Genomic DNA, 10,577 nt, shown 5'->3' on the forward strand with positions numbered 1-10,577 from the left:
GGGGGCTGGAGCCGGCCCCCGTACCAGTAAGAATTTAATATTACATTCATCCCTGGTCATGTCTTTTGATGTGTTCCTGGCACCGTTCATTTCAGAATCAAACGACTCCATTCCCAAACCACCTCCACAGCAATTTAATACAAGAACTATATAAAGCAGATTCAAAACGTTAAAAAAACTGAAATCTAAGACCATTATGTTGGAAATAAAAGATTTTTAACAAGTTCTATTGTGACAGAACAGGAAAGTATCTTGCTAAGATTTTAATTTTAGGTCTTTAGATGTTTGCTTAGGACATCAACAATTTAACAGATCTAATTTATCTTGGATTATGAAAATATACCCCTTAGCATATGCAATGCACACTTCACCTTTAAGGATGGCTGGCAAGTTAATTTGGATGAGTAGTGTTGCATGTATCTTGGAGGCACAGCTTTGCGTTACCAGAAATCCGTCCATACCTTCAAAGCATTTACCCAGCATAAAAGGAATGATGAAAATGTAGCAATCTAAGGGGATGGTGGGGAGGGAAAGGTGAATGTATGGGTGCAGCCTGGATTACTATTTGATCAGCAGCTCCCTGGATTGATTCCAGGGGAAGATTGATATTAACTCAGGTCCTCCACTGTGTGTGTTTTCTGTGGACTCCCCCCTAGAATCCAATCCCAGAACCCGTTTATTATCAAATTGATTCTTTTAATTTTGGATTATTCATTTTATAGAGAATGAAGAGAAAAGCTTGTTTATTCAATGATTCCCTCAAGCAACCCCATAATGTTTTGTGCTGATAAAAGAACAAAGGCAAACATTTCTGCTAAGTTTGCTTTATTGAACCACCAATTCAAGATGGTAATGTCATCAGGAGTGCTGGATGGACAGGACAAATGATAACTATATCTTTACATAAAGCAATCATAAGAATTTATCATTTATACTGAAGCAGAATATTTTCTATGTTATGCCAATTCTTCCGTTAGTTGATCTAGAGAGAGAGAGAAAGAGAGACAATATTTAGAGTTGTTAGGATGAGTGACATAGAAAAGCTTAACTAGAACAAGGGGAAAATTGAGATAATGATCTCAATGCAACAGTCTTGTATGAGCAACTTCTCCAAAACTCCTTCTAATCTAAACATTATCTATTTGATTCAGATTTCACAAGATAAAATTCCACCGAGTCCTTCATTCTTGCATGGTAGATAAATTTAGTTCCCCTCCACCATTTACTATGCGTAGGTCTCTCAGAATCAGCAGATGGTCCTCTTTCCTCTGCATGAACATTTAAGATTTTATTACAATTTTTGTCAGAGTAAGATTTTACATATCTCCTCAGTCAATATTTTCCACCCCTACTACTTGGTTAGTTTGCTGTGTGCAAATTCATTGCGGCTCTCCACCCCAGTGACGACTGCATGACTGGGGTTATGTGTACATACTGTAGTTTGTTAAGTCTTTGGGAGGAAAAGCAAATATAGTGCTAATATAATACGTGTAGATTTACCTTGCGGTTACATCTTCCTTCATGCTTTATGCCAATGTTGATTCCAGTTTTCCTTGAGGAGAGAAAAATTAAGCATAATGTGTATTTCTTCAAAGTAAAACATCTCATTGTCACATGTAAAAACATAAAGGAAATAGACTGTATAGTACAAGACATTTGACTGAGACAGACATATTCATATTAATCCTCTCTAATATCTTGATCAGTTAACTGGCATGTTTTGCCAATTTTTCCAGTTTGAAACCATCATATTCTTAGTCCTTGGCATCTGCAGGACAGGTTTGACCTAGTCAGATCTTTCAATGAAAACCCTGCCCTGTGTTCATAGAAAAAACATTAAAGAGTGCTTTGTCCCACTAACACCTGGTCTCCCAATATCATTATAATTGGGAACTGCTTTCTCACATTATCTGCACCAAATGTGCAATGACTTTTAGACAAGAAATTCTTTACAAGTTTACTCACCATCTTGCTGCACACAAGTTACATTTGTTGCTATATGTGATGCCATTTGTCCCACAGACAGGTCTGTAAATCAATGGGCAGGCAAACTGTTTACCCTTCTGTGGTTTTGGATACCCACCACAATCATCCTGCAAAAGTAGTTATATAACGTTCTAACCACATTTATTGTTGGGAGTAATAAGTCATCTGTTGTAAGACTCTATTGAGCTAACATAGCACCTTTCTTTAAGCAATGAGGCTTCTCTAGGAAGTAGTTCATTTGATTGCCATTTTACATATTGGGAAAAAAAGTCAGAGTGGGTCAGATTCTCCATTCCTATTTTTCTGCACGCACAGTTATTACTTTAGTATGATACTATGCTGAGAAAACTTTGAGATGGGAGTAAAGAGGCTCTTTAAACCCCCTTATGCTGCCACTGTGACATAAACGGACCATGTCATGAAGTATAATCAGGGCTACAGATATTATAAGACCTCCCAACAATGTAGAAGGGTGTGGAGAAAACATTTATACAGGAGTACTCTGTGGGGATCTTTAATCTCTATTATGCTGCCATTGTAGCATGAACTGGCCACTTCATGAAGCAGAATCAGGGCCAGAGAGATTTTAAGACCTTCCCAAGGTCACGCAGAAAGTCTGTGACATAAATAGGAATAGAACCCATGTTTCATATCTCCCCAGCTTTCCTTTTACCACACAGGACATACTTCCAACCCATCTCTTTGATGTATAATAAATCATTCAAATGCCCCAATCATCATGGTTTCCAAGCACCACCATATTCGCTGTCATAAGAAACACCATCTGCTTCACTGAAAAAAGCATAATCAGTTAGATCAGCCCTTCTTTCTTCCAAGGGTGATAAATCAGTTGCCTATAATTAATCTGTGTGCGGAAGGGTGGTGGGAGCAGGGAGGAAGGAGAGGTGGTGGGATTTGTGTTGGGGGTCATGAGATCTGGAAAATCAAGTTCCTATCTCCTCTAAGTGACCATTACAGATCCCAAACCCTTTTTTGTAAGAGTGGCATTTTCCCATCTATCAAGTGTTATCAACATTTTTGTACCCAGTATTTATACTGTGAGACACGTCAATTTTAATGATAATTAATAAAAATGTGCCATTACCTTCACCATACACTGTCCTTTATGTGCCAGGCGTATGGTAGCCCCCTTTCTACAGGATGAAAAGTTGAAAGAGAGAAGACAATTATTGTCAATGAATAATAAAATTGTCTACCTGGTGAGTAAAAATCTCCAAAATTCACTATAAAATTACAGAAATGGTTAGGAACATATGGAATATTTGAGAGGGATGATTTGTAATGATCAAATTCTCTCTTTGGTATAATCTCACAAGTTATAGGGAATGTGGAGGCTCATCATCCCAATGGAAGTCAGCATGGATCTGATGTTATCCAACCATGGATTCCCATTGTGTTCTGGGATTTGTAGTTTGGTGCATACATAAAGATAAACCTTTTAGCTAAAGTGGTGGTTATCAACCGGGGGTCTGGGGCCCCCTGGAGGACCATGATGAGGTTTTAGGGTGTCCACCAAGCCTAACTGGCATTAGACTCACTAGGACCCTGGGCAGAAAGTCAAAGCCCCACCACACAGGACACCTGCCACCTGGGGCTGAAGCTGAACCCTGACCAACTTAGTTTCACAGGGCCCCCTGTGGTATGGGGCACAGGGCAATTGCCCTGCTTGCTACCCCCTAATGCCAGCCCTGGCTTTTGTGTGCAGAAAACCAGTTCTGGCACAGCTGATCCATAGAGTTTTTATAGCATGTTGAGGGGAGAGGGGGACTCAGAAAGTAAAAGACTGAGAACCCCTGAGCTAGAGGATAGTGCAGGGGTGGGCAAACTCCTGCCCTGGCTCTGTGCTGCTCTCAGAACTGGCCAGCACCACCTCCCTGCAGCCCCTGGGACAGGAGGGGGCAGAGGGCTCTGCGCGCTGCCCTCGCCTGGAGGCACCGCCCTCCACAGCTCCCATTGGCTGGGAACAGGGAACTGCGACCAATGGGAACTGTGGGGGAGGTACCTGCAGGCAAGGGCAGCATGTTTAGCCTTCTGCTTCTCCATCCCCCAGGGGCGGCAGGGACATGGTGCTGGCCACTTCTGGGAGCGACACGGTGCCAAGGCAGGCAGGGAGCCTGCCTTAGCCCCGCTGCATGCTGCTGCCACCCCAGAGCCACTCAAAGTAAGCAGCGCTGAGCCATAGCCAGAGCCCGTACCTCGAACCCCTCCTGCACCCTGCATCCCAACCCCCTGCCCTGAGCCCCCTGCCACAGCCCGCACTCCTCCTGCATCCCAACCCCCTGCCCTGAGCCCCCTGCTGTATCCCACACTCTTCCTGCACCCCATCTCTCTGCCCTGACCCCCACCACACCCCTCCTGCACTTCAGCCCTCTGCCCTGAGCCCCCAAACCCTTGCCCTGAGTCCTCTCCCACACCATACACTCTCTCTTGCACCCTAACCCCCTGCCCTAGCCCTACATTCATGGCCCTGCATGCAATTTCCCCAGCCACATGTGGCCCTCAGGCCAAAAAGTTTGCCCACCCCTGCGATAGTGGATTATATTAGCTATGGCATCCTGGGGACATAGAGGTTAACCAGAAGAGGTCAAAAGAATATGGATGTGAATCAGGGACTCAGCTACCTCAGGACATTGAAATATCCCCGTATAAAGAAAATGTTTATACAAGAAAACAATTCTTAGGATCTCTTACCATTGATTCAGTTATTCCAAAAGTAATATTCAAGGACTTACAAGATTTCTGCACATAGCAGACATTCATTGTCATAAGTGACACCATTAGTTCCACAGACTGGTGCATAGATCCGTGGGCAGGCTATCTTGCGTGGGTCTTTTGTTCGTTGGTATCTACTGCAATCAATCTGCCAAATGAAGAAGTTGTTATTTGAGTGGAGATTTAGAAGCATTTCAGGGCAGGGACAGCATCTCCTTATCTGGTGCCATAAGACAGTGAAGCCTTGAACCTGGCTGGAGTTAGCTTTTATCAATGACTTCACAGTGTACTGATGTTTCCAGCTGGGATATAAGAATACTTATTCTGGTGGTGGATTAAATAGTTCACTTACTGTTTATTTTATTCTCATTAGTACAAGAATAGGAAGAGAGACTACCTGGATACTACTAATAAAGTTTTACAATTCCTTCTTATACACGTCTTGGTTTACTCCCCTTTAATGTGTTGGCAGCCTTGGGGTTGGAATATATTTTGCTTTCAGGTGAAAGGGATGGCTTTGTGTTCTAAATTGAAATCCTGAAATATATCTTTTTGCCTGGAATCAGAGGCTGAAATACTATCAGTTAGATCAGCCGTTCTTTCTTCCAAAAGTGATAAATCAGTTGCCCATAGTTAATGTGTGTGTGGTGTGTTGTGTTGTGGTGTGGCGTAGTGTGAAGAGGAGGGAGAGGAGGTGAGGTTTGTATTGGGGGTGATGAGAGCTGGAAAATCAAGGTCCAGTCTCCTCTAAGTGACAATTACAGATCCCAAGGCCTTTTTTGTAAGGGTAGGATTTTTCCATGTATCTTTGGCTCAAGTATTATCTCACTTTTGTAACCGCTGTTTAGATTGCGCTAAGTGTAAATTTTAGTGATAACCAAAAAAAGAGAGAAATGTGCCACTACCTTCTCCTTACATTTTCCTTCATGTGCCAGGTCTATGGTAGCCCCATTTCTACAGGATGAAAAGTTGAAAGAGAGAAGACAATTATTGTCAGTGAATTAATAAAATTGTATATCTGGTGAGTAACACTCTTCAAAATTCACTATGAAATTACAGAAACAGTTAAGAACATATGGAATATTTCAGAGGGATGATTTGCAACGATCAAATTCTCTTTTTGATACAATCTCAGAAGTTACTGAGGGTGTGAGGATCATCATCCCGATGGAAGTGAGCATGGATCTGATGTTAACCAGCCATGGATTCCCATTGCATTCTTGGGATTTGTGATTTTGTGCATACATAAAGATAAACCCATAAGCTAGATGATAGTAGATCATATTAGGTATGGTGTCCTGGGAATATGGGGGATAACTAGGAGAGGTCAAAAGAATATGGAAGTTACTCAGCTACCTCAGGACATTGATATATCCCTGCTTAAAGAAAATGCTTATACAAGAGAACTATCTTTAGCATCTCTTTCCATTGATTCCATTATTCCAAGAACTTACAAGATTGCTACACATAGCACACATTCATTGCTATAAGTGACACCATCAGTTCCACAGACAGGTTCAAAGTTCCGTGGGCAGGCTATCTTGCGTGGGTCTTTTGTTCGTGGGTATTTGCTGCAATCAATCTGCCAAACAAAGAAGTTGTTATTTGAGTGGAGATTTAGAAGCATTTCAGGGCAGGGACAGCATCTCCTTATCTGGTGCCATAACACAGTGAAGCTCTGAACCTGGTTGGAGCCAACTGCTGTCAATGACTTCACAGTGTAAAGATATTTCCAGCTGGAATACACGAATAGTTATTCTGGCGGTGGATTAAAAAGTTCACTTACTGTTTACTTCATTCTCATTAGTACAAGAATATGAAGAGAGACTTCATGAATACTACTAATAGAGTTTTACAATTCCTTCTTATAAACATCTTGGTTTACTCCTCTTTAATGTGTTGGCAGCCTTGGGATTTGGAAGATATTTTGCTTTCAGGAGGAGGGGATGGCTTTGTGTTCTAAACTGAAACCCTGAAATACATCTTTTTGCCTGGAATCAGAGGCTGAAATACTATCAGTTAGATCAGCCCTTCTTTATTCCAAAGGTGACAAATCACTTGCCTATAGTCAATGTGTGTGTGGAGGAGAGGTGGGGGCAGGAAGGAGTGAGCGTGGTGGGGTTTATGTTGGGGGTGATGAGATCTGGCATACCAAGTTTCTGTCTCCTCTAAGTCAGCATTACAGATCCCATGACTTTTTGTAAGAGTAGGATTTTTCCATGTGTCTTTGCTGGTACTTCTCCCCTCCCTACATCTGGGGTACTGTGCTATGTAATTTGGAACTACTCTCTGCCCAAGTGAGAGCTGCATTTCCATGATGCTCTATGTATATCGTGTAGTTAGTAAAGCATTTGGAAGGAAAAACACTATGTAAATGAAAAATAGAATACACTTGGTTTTACTTTTTTCATACAAACTTCCTCATGTTGTAGGCTAAGCCTGCCTCCAGTTTGCCTTGAAACACAAAAAGAGGTCCAAAATGAGTGTCCCTGCACAGCTATACATCTTATAAGATCACTGTGGAATTACACAGAAGTACATGGGATGTATAATATGCGATTGAGACAGATATATTCATAGTAATCCGGGGTCGGCAAACTTTCAGAAGTGGTGTGCCAAGTCTTCATTTATTCACTATAATTTAAGGTTTCACATGCCAGTAATACATGTTAACATTTTTAGAAGGTCTCTTTCTATAAGTCTATAATATACAACTAAACTATTGTTATATGTAAAGTAAATAAGGTTTTCAAAATGTTTAAAAAGCTTCATTTAAAATTAAATTAAAATGCAGAGCCCCCCTGGACTGGTGGCCAGGACCTGGGCAGTGTGAGTGCCATTGAAAATCAGCTCATGTGCCTCCTTTGGCACATGTGCCATAGGTTGCCTACCCCTGATATTAATCTTCTCTGACCACACTTTGTTTTCAGCATTCCTCTATCATTTGCCGTAGTAGATCTAACTACTACTAATAGAAAATATTGATCTATTTACTCACCATTTGGCGAGGCACAAAAAACATTTGTTGTTGTATGTCACACCATTGGTGCCACAGACAGGCCTGTACTCTGTCTTACAGAGGAGGGTTTGGCCCTTTGGTGGTTCTGGATAAGCACTGCAATCATTCTGCAACTATAAATATATAATTTTCCAGACATACAGATGAATACATGATGATAACTATTATTGTTAATTCGTTTGGGGTGTATTAGAGCAATGATTCTCAATCAGGAGTCTGGGCCCCCACGGGGAGCCATGAACAGGTTTCAGGTGGTCCACCAAACAGGACCAGCATTAGACTAGCTTGGGCCCAGGGCAGAAAGCCGAAGCCCGACTGCATGGGGCTGAAGACCAGGGCCCTGAGTCCGGCCAGCCAGGACTGAAGTCTGAGTAATGTAGCTTCACAGGGACCCTTCTGGCATGGGGCCCCAAGTAACTGCTGTGCTTGCTACCCCCTAAAGGCAGCCCTGGCATTTATATGGAGAACAGTTGTGACACAGGTGAGAGTAGATTTTTTCCATGTGTCTTTGCTAGTACTTCTCTCCTCCCTACCTCTGGTGTACTGTGCTTTGTAGTTTGGAACTACTCTCTGCCCAAGTGAGAGTTGCATTTCCATGATGCTCTATAAGTATTGTGTAGTTAACAAAGCATATGGAAGGAAAAACACTATGTACAGCGAAGGGTTTTGCCCTTTGGTGGTTCTGGAAAAGCACTACAATCATTCTGCAACTGTAAATATATAATTTTCTAGACATATAGATGAATGAATGATGATAACTGTTATTGTTAATTCTTTTAGCGGTATATTAGGAATGCTGGTCATTTTGGAACGATCGACTATCAGTGTGGTAAACTTAGTAACTGACCATATGAAACACATGGGGATATCCTCTTTCCTATAGTAAGTGAACTTTTTAATCCACCCCCAAAATAACTATTCCTATCCCCCAGCTGGAAATATCAGTACCACAATACCAATATATAATAACTAATACCAATAATGATAATATCTGGGGTCATTTTGCTTTTTGATTAACCCAGCCCTGTCCACTACTCTGTTAGATGTAGGATCCTAGACTGCACTCATCACTAATATCTGAGCACTTTCCACTTGTTTTAGTGTTTCTTCCAACATGGAAAAGTTGACCACAATGCAATTCCTAACTATGATTAGGGGAAAGTGAAAATTACTAAACAGGAAGAGCTGGACTAACCTGATTCGAAGACTCACTGGCAACACCTAGAGAAAAAATATGGATACTCAACGTACAATAAGACAAATCCCTGTGACGGAAATCAAGTTATAAGCATTAATTCAAGAAAAATGTCCATTGAACTCTTTTTCTGCAATAAATGGGCTATATGTGGTATTTTGCACCATCTGAAAATATAATAAGGAGCTTATCATTTGCTTAATGTTACTATATATTTTTCAGGCCTTCTGCTCCATTGAAGATGCAGGGTAACTAATAGCACCTTAAAACTTTTGAATTTTTTTTTCTTCTATTAAGCCTGATTATTCAAAAATCTTTTCAGTCATTGGCATATTTAAGAGTTCTCAGCGCCTGGATCCAGTGCTCTACATGATCCAGTGCTCTACATGATGTGTCGTGCACAGGAGTGGGAATAAGGCAGGAAAATTATAAGCCAGGAAGTTAACTTAATGCTTAGGAATCCATTGAAGTCATTGGATGTTAAGCAGGTCCTTAATATTTAGTCTTCTCAGTAACATCTTACAAAATTATTTCAATTCTTTTTGGAATGACTCCTTTCACAAATTTGATGTCCCAGTTGTACATATGGCATCTGTATCCAAGTTATTTGAATATTAACCTGATCCTTAATAAATAATTTATGATGTAGTATGTTAACATTTTATCTTAACTTTGCCTTAATAAGAAATGTTTTAAAAAATTGAAAATTCAATAACTTGAAAAATGTATATCTTCTCTATAGTTGGTTGAAAAATGAAGGTGGTGGTGGTGGGGAATTTCCCCCAAAAATTTGCTGATTTTTTCCCCAAGTTTTTTGGAATTTTGAACGTCATTGATATTTTGATATTGAATGTTTTACCACCATCTCTAATTGCAACCAGTTGTCATATGGTACATTTCACAGCACCATGGGAGAGAGGAGATTTTGTTAAAGGACATTAACACTATCCTGTACTCTTATGGTTCCCTGGATTGTCTACTGTCCAAGCAAAACAGACTAGATCTCAGGATTCTTCATAAAAACAAGAATATCATGGACCTTAATAGTCCAGAGGACTAGGAAGCAGCAAACACATGGCTCTATAGAGGCTACAGCAAAGAGTACTCACCTGAGAAGCAACATAAAAGTACCAGAGTGAGGAACATGAAGACACCAGCTGTCTTCATGGTGGAGATGCTCAGTCTAGGTTAGTTGCTCTGCTCTGCTCAGTAGATGCAGTACACCCAGAGGGAGATCTCATATATTTATACCCAAGGCCAGAACCTCCATCCTGATTAGGAAATCACATGCAAAAGCCACCAATGATACTGGATACCAGAACAAGTTGTTTTTGAGGAAGTCCCAGTGTGCTTGGAATGATACATTCTTTCTCAACGTCCCCTTTGCCCTCTTGATCTTTTGTCCCAAACAATTTTGCATTTTCATAAGCATTGTGGGTTGATGCACGACCAAAAAAAAAAAAAAAAAAAAACTACTGACTACAGTGAGTCTGATAATGTACAGGTTTTTGTGGAAATCTTCATTATCGGCCCCATAAACCACTCTGTAAACTGTCTTTGCATTGTTGCAGAAACCCTTTAGGTTCCTTCACACCCCTACAACAGCGCTGTAGAAATGCAGCATGTATTGGCTGATAGCTGTGT

The 10,577-nt window shown here is 41.0% G+C and overlaps 1 protein-coding gene across 2 annotated transcripts; it reads right to left on the reverse strand.

The window, feature by feature from the left end:
* Nucleotides 1-944: 944 nt before the first annotated feature.
* On the reverse strand, nucleotides 945-10,128 carry LOC115656555 (ovomucoid-like). 2 transcript variants are annotated; one of them, XM_030573373.1, is made up of 9 exons: nucleotides 10,043-10,128; nucleotides 8,934-8,959; nucleotides 6,174-6,301; nucleotides 5,625-5,673; nucleotides 4,740-4,867; nucleotides 3,092-3,140; nucleotides 1,966-2,093; nucleotides 1,501-1,552; nucleotides 945-982 (listed from the first exon to the last, which is right to left on the reverse strand). In XM_030573373.1, the coding sequence occupies exons 1-9, from the start codon at nucleotides 10,098-10,100 to the stop codon at nucleotides 974-976; spliced, it is 627 nt and encodes a 208-aa protein (XP_030429233.1). In that variant the 5' UTR covers nucleotides 10,101-10,128; the 3' UTR covers nucleotides 945-973. The 2 variants fall into 2 exon arrangements, with proteins under 2 accessions (XP_030429233.1, XP_030429234.1); XM_030573374.1 differs by lacking the exons at nucleotides 5,625-5,673; nucleotides 6,174-6,301 and adding exons at nucleotides 7,122-7,173; nucleotides 7,718-7,851.
* Nucleotides 10,129-10,577: the final 449 nt, after the last annotated feature.

The sequence above is a fragment of the Gopherus evgoodei genome, chromosome 8 (genome assembly GCF_007399415.2).
Source record: "Gopherus evgoodei ecotype Sinaloan lineage chromosome 8, rGopEvg1_v1.p, whole genome shotgun sequence".
In the NCBI taxonomy this organism is placed as follows: Eukaryota; Metazoa; Chordata; order Testudines; family Testudinidae; genus Gopherus; species Gopherus evgoodei.

Coding starts and splice junctions, on each gene's coding strand:
- LOC115656555 (XM_030573374.1), bottom strand. CDS start 10,100: ATGAAGACAGCTGGTGTCTTCATGTTCCTCACTCTGGTACTTTTATGT. Junction 7,852..8,933: donor CCAGTGAGTCTTCGAATCAG/GTTAGTCCAGCT, acceptor ATATATTTATAG/TTGCAGAATGATTGCAGTGC. Junction 3,141..4,739: donor CTGCTATGTGCAGAAATCTT/GTAAGTCCTTGA, acceptor TTCATCCTGTAG/AAAGGGGGCTACCATACGCC.